This window comes from Labrus bergylta, chromosome 16 (genome assembly GCF_963930695.1).
Source record: "Labrus bergylta chromosome 16, fLabBer1.1, whole genome shotgun sequence".
Lineage (NCBI taxonomy): Eukaryota > Metazoa > Chordata > Actinopteri > Labriformes > Labridae > Labrus > Labrus bergylta.
Genome location: NC_089210.1, coordinates 16,208,798 through 16,235,345, shown reverse-complemented (window position 1 = coordinate 16,235,345; position 26,548 = coordinate 16,208,798). Strand labels below are relative to the sequence as shown.

General features: G+C 45.0%; 1 protein-coding gene across 1 annotated transcript in view; it reads right to left on the bottom strand.

Moving 5' to 3' along the window:
• nherf1b (NHERF family PDZ scaffold protein 1b) overlaps positions 1-26,063 on the bottom strand; it is a 31,677-nt gene extending 5,614 nt beyond the window's left edge. The window contains exons 1-3 of the mRNA XM_020651598.3: positions 24,698-26,063; positions 6,153-6,323; positions 2,081-2,234 (exon numbers count right to left, since the gene is read on the bottom strand). Coding sequence (XP_020507254.1) covers positions 2,081-2,234; positions 6,153-6,323; positions 24,698-25,294 — 922 coding nt within the window. The 5' untranslated portion in view covers positions 25,295-26,063. The remainder of the gene's footprint in view (positions 1-2,080; positions 2,235-6,152; positions 6,324-24,697) is intronic.
• Between the last annotated feature and the right edge of the window lie 485 nt (positions 26,064-26,548).

Genomic DNA, 26,548 nt, shown 5'->3' with positions numbered 1-26,548 from the left:
TCTATTATTCACACCTGCTTCATCTTCACTGTGATGGAGCTCCTCATGGTCCTCACACACATCCACAGACCCTCTTTACTGGAGCAATTAGGTTTAACACACATGTCATCATCCCAGAGGTCACACACACACACACACACACACACACACACACCCACACCCACCCACACACACACACACACACACACCTTACCTTCCATCCTCTGATCCTCCACACACACCGAAAAGAGTTATTTAGCCAACGATGATTAATACAAGAGTTAGCAGCTGCTCCTTCAGAGTTAATCTGAAACACAAGTCTTCCTCAGGTGGTTGCTGAGTGTGTGTGTGTGTGTGTCCCTCACTCTGAAGAGCAGAGCCTCTTCAAGTCCTAATACAGCTCCAGCTCCGAGCTGAGAGGCCACTTGGACCCGAGCGCCTTGGAAACCAAACAAAGCTGCTGTGTGTGTGTGTGTGTGTGTGTGTGTGTGTGTGTGTGTGTGTGTGTGTGTGTGTATGTGTGTTGAAGTTAAGAGTCGGTGAAGGCAGGTGTCCTCTGAGTGGGCAGCATGTGAAGCGTTACCTGGGAAACGTCTCGCTGGAATCTCTCCTCTGAATGTTTTTTTTAATCCGGACTAAACAGTGAAGAGTCTAAAATCATCAAACATCTGCCTCTCGCTCTGTGGTGATAATTCAGTTACCTATTTAATGTTCATTTATCATATTTCACCAGCAGTGAGATGCTGTCTTTAAAGTTTGTTGCTCAAGTATTCATCTATTCATCTGTTCTTAACAATAGTTTCAAAGTCACACGGGACATTTTACTGCAGAACAAATACGATAACTTTCAAACTTATTGTGGGACTTTGAGTCGTAATGGTGCAGATCTACATTTTTGTATTTGGACTTTTACTCGAGTAAAAGATCTGCATACTGTCTCTAACAATCAATAATGCTCCATTATAACATTAACACGTGTGATACATCTCTCCTCCTGTGTGTCTGATAAAAGTTAACAGAGGCCGTCTTTATTGAAGTGGTCTCGTGATTCACTTATGACAGCCGTGCACCTTTCCTGAGATCTGTTATCTGTGTGGGTATGGCCCCAAACACAGAGACCTAAAGATGACACGCTGTAACAGGGCGCCCTCTAGAGGCGATGGCAGGTAATCCAGGACCTAAGTCAGGGTCAAAGTGCTCACGAGTAAAGCACTGAATCTGTACCAGCTTCAAACTGAAGTGACCCTGTTTGACCTCTTCAGAGAGATGAAAGGTAGAAAGATGTTTTATATCTCATTTCTCTCTTTTCTTTATGTTCTACTCTATTCACACATCTTAGTTTAATGAAACGAGCAGGGGAACTCATTTGCCACCTGGTTAATTCATGCACGCGCTAAACATTATTGACAGTCCAATCACAAAAACTGTTTTTATCATCCACGCAGATTCTGCCCCCCCCCCCCTCCCCCAGCACAGCGTAAACAAGGACACTAGCCAAGATTACCTGATAAAATGTAAAATGATCTAAGTTTCTTTAAAGGCTTTATATTTCACACTTAAATGTAATAGAAATCAAGTATATCCTCTGAAAATAACTCTGTGAGTCATGACTGTCTACAATGGGTGTAACACCCGAGTCCCACTGTCTGTGATGTTTTCAGAGTTTTCAGAGTCCTATCTTCACTTTGTTTACATCGCCGGGTACTGTACTCACTGCTTAACTGTGTTTCTAGATCACGCTCATTTCAGGTAAATTTACATGCAGTGTGAAGATACGAGCATAATAAAGATCGCTAGCATGAGCATGCTAACACAACAAGTTGTTTTGGTTTCATGCTGGAGCTCAAGGGCGACATCTGCTGGATCAAAAAATCACATATAAAGCCTTTAAGAAGGCGAGTCTTGACTGAGCCTTCTTGACATCATGTCTATAACTGCTGCTGACAATGAACCTTCAAACATGATGAGCTCATGACCGCCCCTCATCTCTCTCCCCGCTCCTCCTCCCTCCGCCCCTCCTCTCTCCGCCCCTCCCTGACAGCAGCAGCAGTAAAGTAAATCACTTGTTCTGCCTGTATTTGTCTTGTCTGTGCGCTCTCACCCGTCAGGTGGTCCGAGGCGGGGGTCACCCGGCATCTCTTGAAGAAGGCGTCTGTGTCGGGGTCCACCACCAGCAGACGGACCACGTTCCCGCCCACTTTAATTGCCGCTACGACTTCTGAATGCGTCTTTCCTTCCACCGACACACCGTTCACCTGAGGGGAGAAGATCATGTTAGAATTTTTGGTTATTGTTGATTTCAAAGCCCGAGCCACCCAAGCCCTTCCAGAGAGGGGGCGTGGTCAGACACAGCTCATTTACATATTTAAAGGTACAGACACAGAAACAGCCTGTTCTGAGCAGGGCTGAAATAGAGGGGTTTATAGACATGATCAAATACAGGATCAGAGTGGATTTAGAACATGAAACTTCACACACATGTTTTGAGGAGCTCTGAGACTTATTTAAACTGAAGAAGAGGAGAATGATATGTGACCTTTAAATTCTCTCTTTTCTTTGTATGGCCGGCCTGTTGTGAGTTAAAAAAATTAAGAATCGTATCATTTAAAAGGTTCTAGATGAATTTAGTCTGCAGACCTTGATTGTATTTTTGTCTTTGTTCCCACAGAAGTGAAATCACTGTCGGGTTTCTTTTCTCTCAATATTATCACTTAGTCTGCCCCGAGGCTCGTAGGGCAGGAAATCCTCAGTGTCCACACAAAAATATGCACGTAAGCACACACACACACACACACACACATTCTTTCAGCCCCTTATGTACAAAGCAGTCACCACAATCAGCTGGACATTCTCCTGGCCCTGAAACATGATGTTTTTTTAAATGTATTCGGTCGTTAATCCCTCAGATTTATCCTCTTGTTGTGTTTTTTAATGTGTGACAGCTGAACTCTGCAGCTCACAAACTCCACATCAGGCAGCTCCTGCAGCACCAGCTGAGTGTTGTGGGAGAAAATCACCATGGGAAAGCATGTGAGAAATGTCTCCAAGGGTGTGTGTGTGTGTGTGTGTGTGTGTGTGTGTGTGTGTGTGTGTGTGTGTGTGTGTGTGTGTGTGTGTGTGTGTGTCTGTGTGTGTGTCTGTGTGTGTGCTTAGGTCATAGGGTGGACCTGCAGGTCTTAGCCAGTCCCTGAGAGGAAGCCAGACAATAGCTGCCTGGCAGTAAGAGCGGTAACAATGGCTGTCCGCTCCCCACAGAGCCCCGCTCCTTAGTGGGTGGTGGGTCTGTCTGGGGGCCTCAGGGGGACTGTAACCCCTCGCCAGACCCAAACCCTGCCCTCTCTCTCTCTCTCTCCTCTGAGTTCTCCTTTACATTTAAACAAGTTGGGAACTTATAAAGTACAAAAAGTGATACCGTACTAAAGTGGAGTTTTTAGGTAGCTGTGCTTTATTTTGATTTATCTTATTTTGACAACTTTGAACTTTTACCTCAAATATCTGCACTTTATACTCCTTACATCAACACATTTAAGTGGAATTATCCACTTTTTTTTTTATTTGGCATCATTGCATGTTCCAGACATTCCAGACATCAGGACTGATTTCAACAGAGATGGATATTAAATTTAATTTCCCTGTATTTCCATCAGGTCATATCACAGAGGACAGATGAACTTGAGCTTGTGTAACACTTTTCTAGTTGTCTAACTACTGGAAATGCTTTTACACTGCAGGTCACACCTACACATTCACACACTGATGGTAGAGGCTGCTGTCCATCAGAGGTAACGCATCCCATTCATAGACATAAATACACTGCAGGTGAAGCAGCAGGAGCAATTTGGGGTTGAGTGTCTTGCTCAGGGACACATCGGATATGTAGCTGCAGGCGCTGGGGATCGAACCCCCGACCTTCTGGAGAGGAGACGACCAACTCTACCAACTGAGCCACAGCCACCCGTGAAGAAAACTGAGTAAAAGACATATGAAGATGAACAGACGTTAAGGGAAACTGGAGCGTGGACAAGAGATATATGAGGTTAGCTTCAGTTAGCTTAGCACAAAATCAGACGGTAGAAATGTCCTTCAGAAGGACTGTGAGGACTTATCAGAACCTGAAGTGACCTCATACTGCAGGAAACACCTTACAGAACATTTATTTACACCTTCTACCTGAGTCAAAAAAGTGTGCACTGCTGCTTTGTCCTCTTCAGGAAAAGTTACTGATTAGAGTAACACAAAAATAGCACATCCTGTCTGCCATGTTTCCACTCCAGACCGCCTGCAGTCATTTCTTATTAAGATAAAAATAACCAACAATTGAGTTTTTGTGTGTACACATGTCGTCGTCGAACGCCTTGAAGAATGAACCGTGTATTGTAAGGGACACTTTCAGGCTTGGGCTCGTTTCAGTGAAGTGTTTGTAAATCATCAGAATATTTCCTCGACCACAGGAGAATCATTATGTGACTTCTCAGACGGTATGAAAGTCAGGGCCAGCCCTCGTGGTCAGCTCTCTTTTCCCAACGTTAACTGAGCGTTCAGAGGAATGTGCTCGCTGTGTGAGGTCCTAAATCCTCTGTGGACTCTGGTGTGACTGTCACTGTATCGGCCTCCTCACACACACAGCGTCTTAACGGGTCTGAGGTCTGACAGATAGAGAGAGAGAGAGAGAGTGTGTGTGTGTGTGTGTGTGTGTGTGTGTGTGTGTGTGTGTGTGTGTGTGTGTGTGTGTGTGTGTGTTGTGTGTGAGGAAGATAACTAACGATGAAAGTCTCTGTGTGCTATACATGTACTCTAATCAGAACGGGAACGTGTTAAATAACAAAACGAGCCTGACTACATTCACTCCTTGAGGGTTGCAGAAGCGTGCACGTTCTCATCTCATGTAGAAGAAGTATGGAAATGTGTGTAAAAGTAGAAAGTAGTGGGGCGCAGGTGGACCAGTGGTTAGTGTGCATGCCCCATTTATGGAGGCATGCGGCCCAGGTTCAAATCCAGCCTGTGGCTCCTTTCCTGCATGTCATTCCCAACTCTATCCACTGTCCTGTCTCTACAATAAAGGCACAAAAATAAATCTTTAAAGTAAAAGTAGTGCGGTACGTTGTGTCCTGAAGTGAAAGTGTTGCAGCTGCAGCTCTGAAATGTCCCCGCTTGTCTCTGTGTGCAAAGTTTACTGAAGCTCAGCTCACATTTAGAGAAACTGGAATCATTCCGACTTCAAATCAAAGAACGACAGAGTGAAAGAAATGACTTTGCTCAAAAGCGTTAATCGGTCTCTCTGCTCTGAATCTGCTGCTTGTCATATGTCGGCCATATTGGATGCTTCACTTTCATCCACGTGGCTCAGCGCTCTCCCTGTCGCTCACAGGTATCACATTCATCAGACGTCTCAGTTTCTCTCTTTTGCCGATCTTCATTTTAAAGCTGCTGGCCCTGTTACACTTCTTGTCTGTTGTTTGCACTGATGGATAATACACCAAAGAATCGTCCTTTTTGAGAGCGCCCTTTACATTGCCAGTTCAACACGGGACCATCACATCTCTGTTAAGCCTCCGTCGATGTAAACGTCATAGAGGGACTAAAGTCGACCCACTGCTGAGCCGGCGTCAGAGGCAGTAACAGGACAAACACATTGACAACCTTTCAGCAGCAAATTGTTGTGTAATTGAGGGACTAGAGAAAAGAAGAATAACATACTGTACTCACTGCTTAACTGTGTTTCTAGATCACGCTCATTCACGTAAATTTACATGCCGTGTGAAGATACGAGCGCAATAAAGATCGCTAGCATTAGCATGCTAACACAACAATGCAGCGTGAGTTGTTTTGGTTTCATGCTGGTGCTCAAGGGCGACACCTGCTGGATCAAAACATTGCATATAAAGCCTTTAAAATAACAGATTTTATCATTTTTTTATCCTACATTTTTGGGGAGCAGTTCGGTTGTGTCCTATATACAGATGATATGGACCTCCAATCAGGTGGCCCGGGTTCAAGTCCCACCTGTGGCTCCTCCTGCATGTCATTCCCCTCTATCTGTCTCTCTCCAGTTTTATACTTTATCAACCGTCCTATCAAATGAAGGCAAAAAGCCCCAAAAAATTATCTTTAAAAAAAGAACATTTTGACAACCTTTTTTTGACAATTATTCTTTCTTGGACTGACCGCCGTACCTGAACTATCCTGTCTGCAGGCAGAAGGCCGGCCCGCTCTGCTGGAGAGTCTTCATCCACAGCTCGGATGTACTGACCCGGCCGTGCCCGCTCGCTGTGCAGGTTGAAGCCATACCCGTTGGACCCCCGCTGGATCACGCAGAGACGAGGCCGCAGCTCGGGGCTCTCCTCCTGGGACAGGAAACAGAGGATGTTAATACACCTGATGTTGCATGCATCTCAAAACAGAAACAAACAGCTTTTTAAATCTACCTCCACCATGGGCGAGTGTTCGGAGAGAACGAGAGGCACAAAGATGACAGAGAGCTCCTGCGAGTCGTTAACCATGAATATGAAGCCGAGGTTGAACATGCAGGTGTCTGCTGCATGCTGATGTGTTGTGTTCTGGGATTATTTAACAATCAGGAGTAAACTGAAGCTGCTTTCAGCTCCAGGAAGGAAGGGGCTCTCCAAGGCGTTTGATTGGAGCGCTGCAGGCTGGGGAGGATTTATTTGGAGAATTCAGGGAGGGAGGTGCAGGGCCTTGTCGCTGTGAGGAAGGGACCGGTTCCGGTGTGGCCAGCAGCCCTGCCCGCTCCAGACCCCTCGAGGAAGACAATGGGAGCTGGGCGTTGACCTCTGACCGCCTCTTGCTCGCTCTAAGATGGCAGGAAGAGTTAGAGCTGTATTGTCATCCAGGAAAAAACTGGAGCTCGGGCTCTGAACCTCCCTTCCGCTGTATGGATGAAGCACTTTCTTTATTTAGCTTTAACGTCCCTGTCATCACAGAGGCTAAAACATGAGGACAGAGAAAATCCAGGAGAGACAGGCGCTGGTCAGGGTAATCTTTGTCATTGTGACCGGGTCTGACACGACACCCACCCCCGACATCAGAGACGCTCTGAGCCCCCGCCCGCCATAAAACGCACGCTACAAGACAATGAACAAACTATAAATAAATCAGAGTGAGTCACTTTGTGAGAAAACACAAGCAGGAGGGTGATTGAATGAAGCAAATTAAACACATCAGAGGACATAAATAAACTGAGCACGTTTAAGTGACTCTTACTCAACATCTCTCCAGAGTCACTTCACTGGATTACGTAAGACGATTGTTCTGAGCTAACACTCATCCACCCTATTTTTTTACTCAAGAAAAGCACCTGAAGGTTTTCTGACACCTTTGGTCCCTTTCCAGGAAGAACAGAAAGGATGAATGTTAAGATTAAACTAGCCAATAGCGCAAAAACACAAAAACTGCAGTTCCTCCAGTGTCCACTAGAGTCTGTCTCCTGCAGTGAGTCAGACCCCATAGAGCCCCATGTTAAAATGTCCAACTTTCCAGCTGCAGTTCCTCCAGTGTCCACTAGAGTCTGTCTCCTGCAGTGAGTCAGTCTCCATAGAGCCCCATGTTAAAATAAACATGTTTACATCCTGGTACAAAAACAGTTTGGGTCTCTAGATCTCATTTCTCTCTTTAACTCTACGGGCTGAATGTTTATACAACTCACCTGTTTACATTATATTAAGGTTTAAAGTGATGTAGAATTAGGGGGCGTGGCCTCTTTGAGTGACAGGTCGGAGCTGCTAGCTGTCTGCTAGGTGTCTCCTCAGCTGATTCAGTCCCTGACCTTTACCCTCTGGGCCTTGTTTGTGCTGTTGGAGCCTTTTGGAGATTTGTTCCTGTAAATATCAGACTAATAATCTGCCTCTCTGTGAGCTCCACTTTTTACAACCAGTCAAATTAGAGCATTATTTTATTTACATGTTAGCAACAATTAGCAGCTAATCTGAGTCTGTGAGAACGAAACCTGGATTGTTAGCTCGTTCAGTGTTTGTCATAAGTTTATTTATTCGTGTTGCCCTCTACATGATGGGGGTCCGAATTCTTGCAGAGAAGAAGCGGACCGTAGTGATGAGACAATCAGTGATGCTGATTGGTCTTCTTTGTTCTCGCACTCTCTGATCCTGCTGATACGATGTGCTCCTGTTAAGAGCCCTGCTGCCACACTTTCATCACAAAGGCAGCTGATTACACAGAAACGATGGTCTTTGATTGCACAGCTTTTACCTGCTCGAGTGTTTTACTGAAACTTCAAACTGAATCTGTTATTTTTTTTACGAGTTCTTAAGCTGTGAGAAATGTAAAAATCACAATCAAGTTCTGACTTTTCCTTCTTTCTGTTAGAATAACTGATGTTTAAGTTGTTAGTATTCCTACATGTACTATCACACCCCTGCAAATGATACAAAATGCAGCAGCACCTTCCTAAACCTTCCTAAAAGAGCACGTCACTCCACTGTTCATCTCCTTACACTGGCTCACAGTTACTGCTCGCATCAAATTTAAAACTCTGCTGCTCGCTTACAAAACAGCGACAAAAATGTCTCCTCCTTACTTTAACTCTCTCATCCAGGTCTACACTCCCTCCCGCCCACTACGCTCTGCCAATGAAAGGCGTCTGATCCAACCTTCATAACAGGGTCCTAAGTCTCTGACTAGACTCTTCTCCTCTGTCGCCCCCCGGTGGTGGAATGAACTTCCAAACTCCATGTGATCTGCAGAATCCCTCTGTACCTTTAAGAAAAAGCTAAAGACCCAGCTCTTTCATGAATATCTTCTAACTTAATGATGATGGTCTGGATATTATTGATGATGATGATGGTAATGACGATGGTTTTTGTTTGATAACGACGACTTATAAGATGATTTCTATACTGATCAGAGCTCTCAAGAACTGCCGTCAATGTTGTGCTTTGCCTCTGGTCACTTCCTGTCAGCACCTGTGTGTCCAATCGGACTTAAAGCTGATCGTTTGCTCTAACTGACATTGTTCCCTTTTTTCTAGATTCTTGCTTGTGTTGTACTTACTCTCGGATGTACGTCGCTTTGGATAAAAGCGTCTGCTAAGTGAATTGTAGAATTGTAGTATAACTAAAGGCAATGTCAGTTATACTGCGATCTAGAAACCAGAAGCAGATGCAACACCGAGGGCCACTGCCACTCTGCAGGCTCGGCATCAGATTGAATGACACTCATCGGGTGCTCTGGCTGATTTTAAGCACCCCTGCAGATGCTGAGGGAGGGTGAGAGAGAGAGAGAGAGAGAGAAAGGGTGAGAGAGTGAGAGATGTGCTCTGGCAGGGACAACAGAGGAGGGTTTGTGTCTCCGAGGAGTGGAGGGCAGAAGAATCTCCACGCAGGGCTGAAATCTGTGGAATCTGCTGAACACACACACAAGCTGAAGGGAAACTGCAGACCAAGTAGTCATCAGACGTGTGTGTGTGTGTGTGTGTGTGTGTGTGTGTTTGCTCTTCTTTCTGCAACACACAGTCAAATAACTTGGCATGAACGACTCTGACATGAGTCCTCCATGAAGTGACGCAGCTGTCAGTTACATGAGCACCATCACAAGCACAACTGCAGGACATATCTCTGAACGTCTTCACTTATAAACAGACACATACTGACCAGCTTTATCTGCTCCTACTGTCTTAATAAAAGCATCATCGACCTATCAAAGTCACCGTTCTCTGCAGCGTGAGACGTTCCACCCTCAGCAGTAGGTCGGCGTTTTCTGGATGAACTTACTCTTTCTGTGACACAGAGTTTCCTCCGAGCAGGAAGTGTGTAACAGGAACTGTTGACACATCTTCCCTCAATCTGCTTCCCTCCGTGCAGCCTCAACTTCCTGACATGAAAGAGAAATCCATATATACAACAACACACCCAAGATGAGCTCAAAGAAGACACACGGGCAAAAACCACGATGGGAAAAGTGTCTTTCATGACGCAGCGTGCAAAGGACGAGGCGACAACAATAAACACTCTATAAGACAAACACTGAACGAGCTAACAAACCAGGAGGGGTGAGCACAGACTCAGATAGCTGCTAATGTTGCTAACATGTAAATAAAGTAAAGTTCTAATGTGACTGGTTGTAAAAGGTGGAGCTCAGACTTGATGGACAGTCTGTTAGTTCAATAAAGCTCACAGAGAGACCGATTATTAGTCTGATATTCAACAGCACAAACACGGCCCAGAGGTCAAAGGTCAGAGACTGAATCAGCTGAGGTGACACCTAGCAGACAGCTAGCAGCTCCCACCTGTCACTCTGTGAATGACGGTCATGTTTGTCTGATGTCTCCTCCTGTTAAGCCTCTTTCAGTAACGTTTAGGTTTTTTTTTTTAAATCTCTGCTGTAAAGACTTCTGAGGTCTTTTGCTGCTCCCACCAGGTGATGGCTTTGAATAACAATGACTCCAAAACAAAACCCAGGGCCGTGTTAATATTCTACAAAACACCTCTCACACGGCCGCCTCACAAAGCATCACAAGCATCCTTCTCCAGCTCACGTCTATCTCTGTTGTTTTTTAAAGAGCTCCCAGGTCCCACACCCACAGCCGGATCTAACCCTGCAGCAGGAAAAAGTTTCTGTTCTTCCTCAGGAAGCTGAGATAACCTGCAGATAAGATAACACGGTTCCACTTTCAGGCCTCTGGTGACTGAAGAAAGTCCTCCTGTGAGTCCAGAATACGCTGAATATCTAAAATATGAATATACAATTATATTTGTGGATGATCTTCGCTTCTGTGAATGTGACAATTTCTATTTGATTAAAAGCCAAAACAAATATAAGATACATAACACAGAAACAAGATTAAGCAAAATGCTAACTAATGCACGCTAACCTGCTAACAATGATAATGATATAAGCTAATGTTTTGTACTGTATTGGATCCAGTAGATGTCGCCCTCTAGCTCCAGCATGAAACCAAAACAAACTGCTGTTAGGCCACGCCTCCTCCATACTGAAGCCTCCGCCCTCCTCCAGAGACACACCTCCACCCCCTCTCCACTCACATTCACACGAATGAGTTATGAAAAGGAACGTACCGTAATAAAGCACCATTAAGCGCGAGTGGCGGACAAAATTGTCCAGCTCGAGCTGCAATCACCTGTGGCCTGCATTGTTGTGTTAGCATGCTAATGTTAGCACACTTTAATTAGCCCGAGATGTTGGACAAGTTAAATCTGGACCTATAGGACGAGATTAAAATAATCATTGATGGTTGCCAAAGTCCGTAAAATAATCCAAAGGGGATCATTGATATCTGGAAACTTTTTTCAGTTCTGGAACAAAATGTTCGACCTTTGAACTCCCCCTCTGATGATTTTAAATGTCAGTATTTACTTGCACATTGGACCATGAAAAGAGCAGAGAGCTCCAGGTCCTGGTTTACCTTCCAGGTAGCCGCAGCAGGTGAGGCTTTCAAAAGGTGGATTCATGGATTTGCATCCTGAAAATCCCTTCAGGGACTTTTAAAAAGCAGTGAAGCGTCTGTCACGTTTATCGCCCGCTGCCTGCCTCCGATTCTGACACTGGAGACTTAAAACTCTGCCAGACGCTCCTGCTGATTCCCTCCAACATAGAGAGCGTGTGTGTGTGTGTGTGTGTGTGTGTGTGTGTGTGACAGAGAGTGTGAGAAAGAGATGCCAGCAGCTGTAGAGCTGCCACTCAGCACTGCCAGTTACTTCATATTTTCCCTGCACTCAGCCAGAGGACGGGTGTGTATCTACAGGCCTTAAGATGAAGCACAAAGACAGAAGAAGGCAAGACAGATGAATTTTAAGAAACAATCTTGTTGGGGGGGGGGGGGGGGGGGCAGCGTATTGTAAACAAGGAGGAGTGTTGCCAGGACAAAATGTCGTTACATCATAAAACACAGAATTCATAAAAATTAAAATGGAAAAAAAGCTGAATCTGGAAAAAAAAAACTGATTTCACAGTGCTCTAAAAAAATTTTTTTTTTGGGACGCATGTAGCCTAGCTGTCACGTTGTACACCCCATGTTCAGAGGCTGTTGTCGACATTGCAGCGGCCGTGGGTTTGAATCCAACCTCTGCCCTTTGCTGCATGTTGTCACTTCTCCTCCAAACATTTCCTGTCTCTCCTCAGCTGTACTATCTAACACCTGAGGAAGTCCAGCTTTTGAACAATTGCGAAGGGCTTCAACACAGGAGTCTGCCTGACAGTTAGAATTATGTCTCACTGCTTTTTTGTAGCCATCCAATCACTTTGCGGGACCGTCATGAAAAGCTTAAAGGTCCCATATTATGTTTTTTCTGGTTTTATATGCCCTTTAGTGTGTTTTCCAAGTGTCCTGTGCATGTTTAGGCACATCTATTTGCAAAAATTCAAAGTCCGTGGAAACACAGATTCTCCTACGTTCTCCTGTTAGCTGTAGCATTAGCCGCATGTAACGCTCGGTTCTAGCTCCCCTCGAAAAAAATTTGTCAGTCCGACGTCATTGTCAGTGTGAGATCACTGATCTAAGCCCATTGGCTCGTTGTGGCAAGCCCAGCAGCTCATGTTGAAATTTCCGAGACGCGTGCTGAGCAACTGACCAATAACGACAGAGCGGATCGGCAGACCAATCAGAGCAGACTTGGCCCACGTGGGGTCTAACAGTGTGGGCTCAACAGAGTGCAGCTGACGGACTCAGAGCGTAGAGGGAGCAAGGAGGAGCAGTACATGAAAATAGACACTTTTTTCAGACTTTAGCTATTGTGAACGTACAAAAGTAGGTACATATATATGTATACAAACCCCAAAAAGGGCATCATATGGGCTCTTTAAAGTCTCCCTGACATGCCTGAAACTACAGCCTCCTAAAGAAGAACACAGAAATATTCTGACCTTTTCTGTAGTCTGAAATGTCAAATTGTGAAGTGTTTTGTTCTGCTGCATTATTTTGTGTAATTGTGCTTTTCCTGTTTGTCAAATGGTGTTGTGTTTTGTAAAAGGTTTCCTTCAGGGCCACCGTAGATTCCTCTTTCTGAATCAGTTACCAAACACCTCAGTGACATGTTTCCGCTGTTTGTCGATCCAAACAGCTGATTTCATCCAGTTCACTCCTTAATCAGACAAATCATCAACTCAGCCCCCCCCCTCACCCCCCCGCGGCTCTCATAAGAGGGCAGCTCTCCCATGAGTTGGGCCTCTTTGATCAGCATAAAGAACAAACTGCAGTGACACCCGGCTGGACGGCGTGACTGTCATGTGTCGGCGTGGACAGAAGAGATTAACAGCCTCGAGGACGCACTCGATAAATGTTTGATGGAACTTTGGTTCCTTTTTAACCAGTTTTGTCCTGTTGAGTGTTCGGAGCGCACCACTCTCCCAGGCAGGACGGGGGTGTTGGATTTCAAGCCGCACCATTGAACCAGCTGCGAGGCAGGCTGAGGGGGGGGAACAAAGCCCCGTACTGTCCCCCCCCCCTCTGACTTCCATTAAAGGATGGGACAAACTGGCTCTACAAAAGGCAGCAGAGAAAGGTTCTGCTGAGGGTTTCCTGTTACAAAAGAGTCTTTGGGAGGACGGCCTGGAATAGAGGAGTAATGTCAGTCTTCCCAGCAGGGAGTTCGGTGTGTTGTTGATAACACCGAACAGAGAGCGCTCCAGATTATCAACGAGCAGCGTTCCTTTAAGATCTGTGGAAGGGGACGTGGTGCAGGGTCTGCCTCTCCTCAAGACTCTTCTGCAGCATCCATCGTTTGGTTCTGTCCACTCTGAGGTCGACAATCAGACAAACGCTAACCAGAGAATCAACAGGTTTTATCTCCTCGGCCACTCATCCTGTCCCTGACCCCCCCCCCCAGCCACACAACCTCTGACACCAGTTTCTCTTCTACTAGTTCCTCTTCTACCTTTCAAACACAAACATACAGCAGAGTGCAGAGAATGGAGAAGTACTAACATCTGAATCACTCTCCATGTTGCCACCGAGCAGAAGTGCCAACATGAGGAGCGTTTGAATCTACATCTGTGTCGTACAGGCGGACGTGAAACGAGAGTATATCTCTCTACAGAAACGATGCTGTGTGAACTTTTCAGTCGGGAACAAACGGAGTAAAAATGTTGTGTCTAATAATAGATGTTGCAATTATGTAATCCAAAGAGTGAGCCACACAAGCCCACTCAGCCCAAACTCCTCCTGCAGCTCTGTTTCTTGACACTTGTTGTGTTCAGCTCTCAGTTCACATGTTAGATCAAGAAAAATAACAATAAAAATGGCTGAATCTGTTACACTTCTGTTCATGGAGAGATTCTTCTTGTGTGTGGAGTCGGAGTTGTAGATACATTCAGGACTTAGTGAGACTAAAACTAAAATCATTTAAGTGATCGATTTAAGCGCGCCGAGTCATTATTCATCTTCTCTGGACTGAAATCATCATCCTAAAATGCTGACAGCTTTAAGGTTTCAAATTTAAGGGTCTAATTTTTGGCACGTTGGGTGCAGGCAGTTGTTAAAAAATAAATAAATGGAATATGAAAAAATCTTTTGAAGAGCTAAATTGTTAAATAGACTGCAAGCATCATACCTACCTCTTTCTGCACAGAAAGTGCTCCAATGTTTGAAAGTTTGAGGGAGGAGTCTTGCAATTATTTTGCTATTATGTGTAATTACTAATGTGTGAAGAATGCTTTTCCTAAATAAAAAAAATAAAAATAAAAAATGTTGTTTTGGGTAACCTTGTATGTGAAGAAAGGAATTAAGAAATTGTGTTTATTGACGTCATACTCTGCATATAAACCCTGAATTAGTGTTTATAGTCAAGACCACAACAACTGAGACCAAGACATACCGGAGACAGTGGTCAAGATCAGTGGTGGTCACTGAAGCTTCAGTGTTTATCCAGCTCTGCATCGGTCTGTAAACCTTTCTGTGTTCTAACCTCTCTCCATTTTTCAAAAGCATCTCCAATATTGATCCTAGTTTGAGCACATTTCTGCTCGTGGAGCTTATTAGAAACATGCAGAGGCTTTTTAGGTCGGGTACAATCACTTCTATCTGAACCACTTCTCTTGCCCGCTTCCATCGCTGCAACACCTGTTGACCTGATAACTGCTCTCATCTCTGGCAAACCGAGGGACGTCCAAAACGGGCCATGTGAGGGGGGCGCCTTAAAACCACCTACCTTCTCTGGTCCAAACAAATCCAGAGCATTCAGGACCAGAATCTAAAGTTAGAAGGAGGACATACTGGCTGCTGCATTGTTGTCAGAGTGGTGGTCTTAAAATCTGGAGCATTTTTACTCTGCCCAGTCTGAGACCAAGACAAGGCAGAGTAAAAATGCTTTCAATTTCCGAGACAAGGCCTTCAAAAAGTGGTCTTGACACCGGTCTACTCGAGTACTACAACACTTCCCTGGATTGTGTGAATGGTCACATCTGTCCCCTGAGTTTTGAGAATGTGATAAATGGGTGATAGTGGTTGTAAAAAACAAGATGTTAGTAAATCAGAGCGATGCATTGAGTATTGAAAAGAACAATTTAGATTCCTGTTTCCTACATTTCCTCAGCGTGGTACCTCTCTATCCTGACTTTACTCATGTTTGGCGTCTCCTCCTTGTGCGACGAGATGGGAGTTGGTTGGTGGGGGGTGAGTCTATTTCAGGGTGAGCGGCGAGTCATTTCCCCCTCCTCGGTCCCCCCCCGACAGGGCGCGGCCTCCCTGCTCATTGTCCAGCCTGGGGTGGTGAACCTTCAGCAGAATGGAGAGGGAAATGGAATGTGGCATTGTGGAGTCTCCGTCCAGCGGTCCCATGAGACCCAATCACCAGCAACCACACACACACACACACACACACACACACACACACACACACAGCAGGGTTCAGGTTCCAGCCCTGACCTGGGCCACAGTGGTTCTGTTGTTTGGACTGACGTCACTGACAGAAATGCCAAAGAGCGAGAGATCGGTGATTCTCGATGACGATCTTGAGAAGTGATTTTCTCCCTGATCGATAAAAAGCGCTCTCTTGTGATGAGGTAGAACCGTTTCCTCTCTTTCCTGAAGATATGATGGTTGAACCTTTGCCATTTCCCGCTGTCTGACATTTAAAAGAGGATATTTAATATCTCTGCCGGGTTTTGAAAAGCTTATCTGGGCTCTTGGGGTCCTGAGGGTTAAAAGTTAAAGACCTTTTGTTGTCCCCTCAAATGTTATCTTCCGTCATATCACCTGTCCACCTCCATGTGTGCTGATAAAAAGGCCAGAAACCTCCAGGGCTGAGAAAAGAAAACCAGCACAGGAGGGAAAATTGTACAAATAAATACAGTTCCTCCAGTGTCCACTAGAGTCTGTCTCCTGCAGTGAGTCAGTCCCCATAGAGCTCTATGTTAAAATGCAGAGAGAAACATTTTTACAGTAATCACTGATCGTCCAACAAGAACAGAAACTGATATGAATCTGACTCTTTACATGAACTCTGCTGATCCTCTTGTTATCTCGGGGCACATGTTGTGTCACACACACACACACACACACACACACACACACACACACACACACACACACACACACACACACACACACACACACACACACACACACACACACACACACACACACACACACACACACACACACACACACACACACACACACACAAACAGCTGCTCCAGAGAGAGCCGCTGAACAAAAGAGGAGATGTAATGGATGCCGGTGAACACTGAACACAAAGCTCAAACTAAACACAGGACGAGGCCTCTGCAGGTGTGTAGCTGGACTGGAACAGGACGAGAGACCTTAATGGTCCTGCTTCTGTTCTGGGATGCGTTCAGTCTGCAGAGAGTGTTTCCCTCTTTATTCAGCTGCTTATGATCAATAAATCAATGTTTGATGTCGTGTTTCAGTCAGTGGATTTCAGCAAACAGAAGATTTGTTGTTTTATAGTTTTTAAGTGTTTTTTAAATTATTATATTATTAAATTGTGTTGCAGGTCTCAGTCTCGTCTCAGGATCAAAAGCATTTGTCTTGTCTCTGGTCTCAGACTGGCCAGAATCTGGATTTTAAATTAAGTCTCGACCTGCTTTGGTCTTGGTCTTGGTCTTGACTTGGTCTCAATCCCTAAAATGTCTTGGTCTTGTCTCAGTCTTGCCCTGCCTTGTTCTTGTTCTTGTTCTTGTTCTTGTTCTTGTTCTTGTTCTTGTTCTTGGGCTTGGGCTTGGGCTTGGGCTTGGTCCTGGTCTTGTCTCAGTCTCTCCCCACAGAGATCAGGAGAGAGACTTACACAAATGTGAAAACACTTGGCACAAAAAGAAAACAAAAGGAGCTCCTTTTCGATTGTGTGAGCAAACGTTTAGCGAGCGGCTGCGTTCTGTCACCATGAATCATGACGAGTATCTGATCCAGTCAGACACACACACACACACTCCACGAGCCAAACACAACCTGAGTCTGTCACCATCACTCACAATCAGTGTGAGACATGAATCACCGCCTGCCGTCTGGATTCAAAAGGCCGTCTGATGCACTTCACCTCGTCTAGCTTGCTCCTTCTGCTCAGAGAAAAAAAAAAGTTTAATCTGAACTACTGCTGGGAATCAGGTGTGTGTGTGTGTGTGTGTGTGGGGGGGGGGGGGGGGGGGGGGGGTTAGAAGAGGATCAAGAGGACGAGGTGGGTGGGGGGAAATCTTCCTCTGACAACAATGACAGGAAACCAGAAGTACAAACGTCCCGGGGTCTGTGCAGAGACCAAGCCGATACGCCCCCCGACCATCCTGAACTGGAATACTTTCTGAAGGTGTGGCTGACTTTAAATGACCATTGAGAGCTGACGCTTATTCTCTGTATCGAAACAATCAACAGTTTAATGAAGACAGACTCTGAGTAACAGTCAAACTTTAGATGGATGTACTGAGGGGTGGAGAATGTTAGACACATGATGACTTCATTCAAGTGAATAAAAAACATGGCCGACTGAGCAGAGGATTCTAACAGCTCAGCTTTTTTCATTTCAGCAGAAAACTGTTATTTCCTCTTGAATAGTTTCATCATTTTAATCATCATGAATCAGCTGATCAGTAAAGAAAGGTTTCCATACTTTAATTCTGTCGATGCCAGGTGTTTTAAAAGGATATAATCTGTTATTTTGGTCTTCTGTCAAGTTTGTTTTTTTACTATTTCATCATTCGGTGCTCAAGTTAGCTTAAGTGTGGCTAAAGTTAGCATAGATCTTTATCTATATAAGAAGCAGTGTTCAGTTTCTATGCCCCCTATATCTGGAACAAACTTTTACTCTGCACTGTAATTATATATATTTTTTAACTCTTTTAATTTCTTTACTTTTCTATTTTTTTAATTTTAGTAATTTTAATTAATTATTTTATTTGAACATATTTTCAGATTTAATAATTATAATATATTATATTTATTTATATAATAATAATAATTTAATGATTTTAAAATGTTCTATTTTAATGTTTCTTTTCTTTCCTCTGTCATGATGCTTTTGATGTCTTGTGTGAAGCACTTTGAATTGCCTTGTTGTTGAAATCTGCTATATAAATAAACTTGCCTTGCCTATAAGCACAACAAAGACTGATCTAATACAGGCCCATCTAAAATGTCTTTATGAAACTGAGGACATGTGAGCAGGCTGACTTCAGACCCAGAAACACAATCAAAAGTAACTTAGAGTAAAAGTTATCTGAGATTAGATTATCACATGGAGGGGAGGTCAGCCTCTTGTTCCATCGTTTAGAAACAAATAATGAAACTGTTATCTGGAAAGTTCCTGTGAACAGGCTGTAAAGTTCTGCATCTGTAAGAAACAGATTTGATAACACACACGGGCGAGCTCTGCGCCGCACAAAGAGAGAGAGAAAGAGCAGTCAGAGCAGAGAGAGCGCCGTAAACAAATATAGATCACATCCTCCCACACGCCGGCTCCAGGATGATTTGTTTAGGGAAAACTCTCCGTCCTCCCTGAACAGTTTAAAGACCGCGCTCTCTATGAAAAGACAGAGTGTGTGCGGTGGAAAGTTCCAGATCTTTAATCAGCACGTCTTTAATGAATGTGAAGATTAGAGAGGAGAGAGGAGAGGAGAGGAGAGAGGAGAGAGGAGAGAGGAGAGAGAAGAGGGGAGAGGGGAGAGAGGAGAGAGGAGAGAGGAGAGAGGAGAGAGGAGAGAGGAGAGAGGAGAGAGGAGAGACACCAGAGAGAAGTCCCCATCCTCCATCGACACACAGACACACACAGACACAGACAGACACACACCCACCCACACACACAGAGAGAGAGAGAGAGAGAGAGAGAGAGAGAGAGAGAGAGAGAGGACACAGATGTTCCAGACTGGACCGACCCTCTCCTCCTCCTCAAGAGCTTTTTAATGAACCCTGATCCTGACTCGCACACACGCGCGCGCACACACACACACACACACACACACACACACACACACACACACACACACACACACAGACACACAGACACACACACACACACACACACACACACACACACACACACACACACACACACACACACACACACACACACACACACACACACACACACACACACACACACACACACACACACACACACACACACACACACCTCATCTGGCTGTGGTCAGTTTCACGGGAGCGGTGGCGCTTTTCCTCTCCTGTCATTAGCGTTGTTTTATGTAATCTTCCAGCAGTCGTTCAGGAGGACTGAAAACTTCTCACCCTCCCTCGCTCTCCTCGTGTGAATCACCGACTGTGAGGAGAGAGCGGCGCTGACGCAAACGCTGACAGGTTTTAACATTCATCGCTCCATTTAAACACTGATTCACAAAATCTCAGAGGATTGTTTGTTTTTTAATCAGACGGGATTTAAAAATGGAGGGAGGGTAAATGATACAGATATCTGGTGGGAGGGAGTTTCAGGGGGGAGGGGTAGAGCGGCTGAGGGATCTGGACCTCATGGGGGTCAGGTGGGTATTTACCACAACCCCACGATACAATACTTCTCACAGAGAGTTATCATGAACTGCTCCATCGGTCAATCGCCTTTCAAAACCGTCATCACAGCTTTGCAGCCGTATCCATTCTGTAACATCTGCATCCATACATGAGTTTGCATGGAGCACAAGACGATATAATGCCATATCGAGGAGGATATGCAGGAGTTTGTCTGGACGTTTTTTGATGGATTCGTTCCTCTCCTTCAAACCTGTCTTATAAAGAAGTTGCATCTTTTTTTAAAACGTTTTTTGTACATTTCGATATAAAGTCTTTATATGTGATTTTTCACACTTAAATGTAATATAAATCAAGTATATCCTCTGAAAATAACTCTGTGAGTCATGACTGTCTACAATGGGTGTAACACCCGAGCCCCACTGTCTGTGATGTTTTCAGAGTCCTATCTTCAGTTTGTTTACATCGTCAGGACGGCCGGCTGACTCCTCCCCTCACGTATAAAAGTTGTTTAATTGAGGGACTAGAGAAAAGAAGAATAACATACTGTACTCACTGCTTAACTGTGTTTCTAGATCACGCTCATTTCAGGTAAATTTACATGCAGTGTGAAGATACGAGCATAATAAAGATCACTAGCATTAGCATGCTAACACAACAATGCAGCGCGAGTTGTTTTGGTTTCATGATGGTGCTCAAGGGCAACATCTGCTGGATCAAAAAAATCACATAGAAAGCCTTTAAGAAAGATTGAAGTCAACAACAATCTCTAAGGTCCGCTCAGAGTAAATCAGTCTCCAAAGGGTTAAATGTTGTTTACCACGCTGCATGGAAGTCACTGGAATATATTTGTTATGTAAAGTAACCAGAGCTGAGTGAGTGGGAGAGCGCACAGCTGATCCACTCAACGACGACCAAGGGGTGAAAAATGTTCTGCCCAGGAAAGAAAACAAAGACCTTTGGAACCGGCCCTGTGTGTGTGTGTGTGTGTGTGTGTGTGTGTGTGTGTGTGTGTGTGTGTGTGAGTGAGTGTGTGGCTCATTTCTCTCTCCTCATGCTGTAACCCTCATCGCCGCTCAGATCCTTTTTTTTAACACCTTCCCTTTCCCTGCTTCACTTTCGCCTACCTCCATCCTCACACTTACAGAAACACACACACACCACACAACATCAACGTAACCATGGCAACCTTGAGCGAGTTTTTTTTCTGGAGTAGGCTTCGCTCCCTCTCGAACCCTCTTTTTGTGTCGCTGTAAAGACATGAGGCCAGACGGGAGGACGTCAGTGTGTATGTTGCCCAAGGCTGTACAAGAGTGTGTGAGTGTGTGTGTGTGTGTGTGTGTGTGTGTGTGTGTGTGTGTGTGTGTGTGTGTGTGTGTGTGTGTGTGTGTGTGTGTATGTGTGTGTGTTTTACTGGCTGGGCCACAGGGCTCGGGCACAGGAATCCCGGACAGGATGTATGAAGAAAATTCCAGAAGGAGTAGAGTCTGTGTGAAAAACAGAGCCTGAGGTGCCTCAGAGTGTAAGAGAGACACACAGCAGACTCTACACCGCTTCCCTGGGGTCTCATTTACACGCTCACACACACACAAACACACACACTGCTATGGTTCATGTCCCCGAGTAACTTCCTCATCCTGAGAAATCCTGATTTCGTAAAGACATAAAATCAGCTCGGCCTGATTGGAGCTGTGAGGATGAAATCAAAGCGAGTTTGTTGGATTGTTTGTTTGGACGTCCCTTCCCTCTGGGTTTGCGTGCCACAGTGTGAGTCGCACAGTCACAGCCCAACATCAGGCCCATCTGCACACAGCATCAGGAGTAAACACAGGAACCAATCGCTGTATATATGACAAACAACGTCACCCTGCAGAGCTCCAATGCTGTGCACAGGTGAGAGCGCGGTGAGAAATGTAACTTGTAAGTACGGCTGCTTTGCACGTTACACTAAAGAGAAGGTCAAATCTAAATCCTCTCTCATCTTTTAGAAATAATGATTTGTGGGAAAACATCAAAACAGACATCTTGAGGTTTGTTTGTGGAGGAAAAGGTCCAATCCAAACTTTTATCCCAGCAGATATTTGGGACACTTTTCTTCCACTAGTGGATCACATGAAACAGAGATCTCACTTTCTTACTCCTAATTGAAGGACTAAGACAAATATTTTTTTCATTGAACATTAAAGGTCCAATCAATAAGATGTGTAGAGAGTGAAATGATAAAGTGATCTTACTATATGATCAGACATTAAGGAAACATGCTATGTTAAAGTGCTGGCTTCTCTGACAACAATGCAGCAGCCAGTATGTCCTCCTTCTAACTTTAGATTCTGCTCCTGAATGCTCTGGATTTGTTTGGACCAGAGAAGGTAGGCAGTTTTAAGGCGTCCAGAGATGAGAGCAGTTATCAGGTCAACAGGTGTTGCAGCGATGGAAGCGGGCAAGAGAAGTGGTTCAGATAGAAGTGATTGTACCCAACCTAAAAAGCCTCTGCATGTTTCTAATAAGCTCCACGAGCAGAAACGTGCTCAAACTAGGATCAATATTGGAGATGCTTTTGAAAAATGGAGAGAGGTTAGAACGCAGAAAGGTTTACAGACCCATGCACCACCTCTAGGTCAGTGATGGTTCTTTATGGGGCGGGGTAGTGAGGGAAAAGTTCAAACCACCATGCTGCATGGACACCTGTAAGAGATAAACAAGAAGAAGAGCACATCCTGGTCCTTTTTGTGTTTGTTTGTCTGCCCTCTCTCTCTCTCTCTCTCTCTGTCTGTCTCTCTGAGGTGGAGCAGAGCTGGACGCAGACACAAACAGCCTCGGGGATAAACATGCAGGAGGCACAGAGAGAGAGAGAGAGAGGACACAGATGTTCCAGACCGGACCGACCCTCTCCTCCTCCTCAAGAGCTTTTTAATGAACCCTGATCCTGACTCTCACACACACACACACACACACACACACACACACACACACACACACACACACACACACACACACACACACACACACACACACACACACACACACACACACACACACACACACACACACACACACACACACACACACACACACACCCAGCAACAAGTGGCCTCTGCAGAGCGAGAATTCTCTCATTAGTTTTCCTGTTGTCTGCTGTGGAGCGTTTGCTATGTCAGATATTCTCGTCCTGGTCGAGTCTCAAACTGTTTTTGTCTTCAGCGCCTTTTTGATGTCTGTCACGCCGTGGACTTCACGTCGACCATCACATTTCAGTTTGAATAAACTCTTGTAATCTGGTGCTTTTTTGCACTTTAAATAAAAACTTCAGAATGATTTGCACGACTTTACTGCCACACTCGTTTACAACACTTTCCCATTTTTAACGCCTGTATACTCTGACCACTTCATAAAGCCGTCGCATTGGAGAGTCAGAGTGCAGTCATTCTCCGTCTGTACGATATCTTCTCATTTAATCGAGTTTGGTCTTAACTTGTTAGAAAACGGTAAACTGTGATTTCCTGGAAAGCTCCTCAGTTTACTCAAATGTAAAAATCACTGATACTGAAGCAGATGATTACATCATCATGATAGATGTTGACACTGTTTTAATAGTTCAGTTATGGTGCGGTAATATATATATTTTTTTTTTAGTTTAATCGTTTATTGGAATCAGGGGCAGGGCACAAAAAAACATTAGTCTCAGAAAAGAAGAGATGCTTTGTACCAGATCTAGCTAGCTAGCTAATTTCCATCTGTTGTCCCTGGGCAGATGATGTAAACAGCAAAATACAAATCAACCAGTCACACACACACACACACACAACACACAACACACAACACACAACACACACATTTCATAAAAGAGAAGAAAGACACCGAACAATTTACAGATATTAAAACATTATGTTAGAGTTTCCCTGAGATGTAAAAGGTTGTCAAGGTGACACATTAATGCTGACAAGACCAGTTACTTAAAATAAATTTTTTGACTTCCCAGGTGAAAGTGTAGAAGTTTGTGCAAAGTTTAAGACTAGTTGGAAGATTATTCCATTCCTTAATGTCTTTAAAAGAAAAAACAGATTGTGCTAAAGTGATACACGATACACGATACACGATACACGATACACGATACACGATACACGGGATGAGACTCTTTGATATGATACGATGTGCTGTGATACTAAACGATATGATACAATACCGTACCACACGGTGAATACGATAAGATACACTACTTTTTATGGTCTCCTTGGAGAAATTTGTCTTGGACTCAGAGTGCTGTCTCTACAGTAGAATCAATAAAAACAACAACAAACAACAGAAGCACCACACCACCCATATTGCACAAGATCTGCAAAAAACATTAAAAAAAAGTTTTAAGTAAGAGAAAAGATGAGAAAGACAAGATAAGAACCCACTATTGCACAACCAATACAGCCTGATTTCACAGTATTCAGACTTGTGGTGGACGTGGGGACAAACGAGTTTGTAAAACACGGGCATCAGACCGTCAAAAGCTCAGAAGGGTCCCAAAAACAAAAAACAGACTGCTCAGGAACAACTCCGTCATTCTCCCTGAGAGGTTAAAGTCTGGAGAAAGTTTCTCTCTCCTTGAATTCTTCAGTTCAGGTTGTTTGTGTCCTCTCACAGCTGATCCTGCCCACATGTTCTGCAGCCCTACACGCTCAGCTGCATGTGTGGGTGCAGCGTGCTTCACATGTTTGACTCTTTCTAGAAAAAACTGTGCTTCAGTGATGCATCCTGCAGCTCTCATGTTTAAAGCTCCTGCATTACGTAAAGAAATATAAGGAGAAAAGTTTGACTCACCTTCTCTGACTCGATGCTCAGCTTTTTCTCCACGTGTTCGTGAAGTCCTCCGTTGCTCTCCGGGACCGGGGTCGCCTCTCTGGGTGTCCCCTCCTGCTCCTCCTCCTCCTCCTCCTCCTCTTCCTCCTCCACATCGTTCTTCTTCTCGAGCTGCTCATCTTCTATCTCTGTCCCGTTCACCTCCACATCCTCCTCCACCACCACCTCCACCTCCACCTCTCCCTCCTCCTCCCCCTCCTCCTCATCGAGGGGTAACGGGACTCCCTCGGTAACGTACTCCTTCAGACACTTCATGTTGTGTTTCTTCAGCAGCTGCTCGGTGTCCGGGTCCACCACGATGAGCTCCAGCCAGCCCACGGTGGCTCTGATCCGGGACACGACCTGCTGGTGGCTCTCGTTCTCCACGTCCTCCGCGTTCACGAACACCAGCCGGTCTCCAGCGCGGAGCCCCGCCACCTCCGCCGGGCTGTCCGGCTCCACCAACCGGATGAACTGTCCGGTCTTACCTTTCTCTCCGTGCAGGTGGAAGCCGTAGCCGTTGTCGCCCTTCTCCAACTTGCAGAGCCGGGGGCGCAGGTACTGGCTCTTACTCGGCATGTTGCAGCTGATCCTCGACCTGTTGCTGTAAAACTGAGCACTGAACACACGCACACACCAATAACCGTCCTGCTGGGGAGATCAGACCGTGGGAAACGCTGCTGCTGGTCTCTGTAGTCCACTTTCACGGAGAGTCTGATCCGGACTCTGAATCCTCCTTCTGTGGGTCGCTCCTGTGTAGCCTATACTGCAGGGTCCTGACCCGGGTCTGAGGTCTTTAACGGGACTACCTCTGCTTCTCTGCGCAAAGCCTCTCAGGAAGAGGGAGGTGCGTTCACGGACCTGCCCAGCTGGCTGCCTCATGCAGAGCAGGGAGGGCTGAGGAGGAAACACCACCCGGGACTGTCCAGGAAAAAAACAGGCTGCTCAGGAAATCTAACTCGTGTTTCATTTAGGACTATTCATTTACTTTTCAAGCGACCCAGGGTTACGTTTACGGAGAATGAAGTTTAAAGTTTGCTGTGGAGAGATTTGGGATGACAGATATTTGTTATGACTGTTTTTTAAAGTCTTTACTTTTCTGTTTCTCTGGATACTTTCATTGCTTTGTACAGAAGCCCTAAGCAGACATATTTACATACATTTGATTTTTACTAAATATTCCAGTGACTACAAGTACATTTCCGTTGTTACCTATAGGGATGAACATGCTCCGTTACCATAGCGAGTAGATTTCTGAACATCTGGCTGAAATGAACTCGTTATGTCTGATAAAAACAGGATATGTCAAAATCTCTGTAAACAACAATCGAAATTTGCTCATTATCACAGGAAAAAGGAGATTAAAGGTCAAATCCACTTCCCCATGTTCCTCTAACACTAACATGTGTCTCTAGTCCGTCTACAAACCCCCCAATGATGAGAAAAGTCCATCCTCTCCGTCTTCTGCCTGCTCCACTTTTCAGAAAATGTGTGCTCAAACAGGCCGTTTGTAGATTTTCCCTTCATGACATCACAAAGGGCAGTAGCCCCTCCCCCAGGTGGGTGACACTCCCACAGCTAGGTGTTTGTTCTGCCCTCTGAATCTGCCTTCTCACCGTAAACAATAGGGCATGGCGCGAGAAAGCACCGAGACACCTGAGCCCTTCCAGAGAGGGGGCGTGGTCAGACATATCTCATTTACATATTTAAAGGTACAGACACAGAAACAGCCTGTTCTGAGCAGGGCTGAAATAGAGGGGTTTATAGACATGATCAAATACAGGATCAGAGTGGATTTAGAACAAGAAACTTCACACACATGTTTTGAGGAGC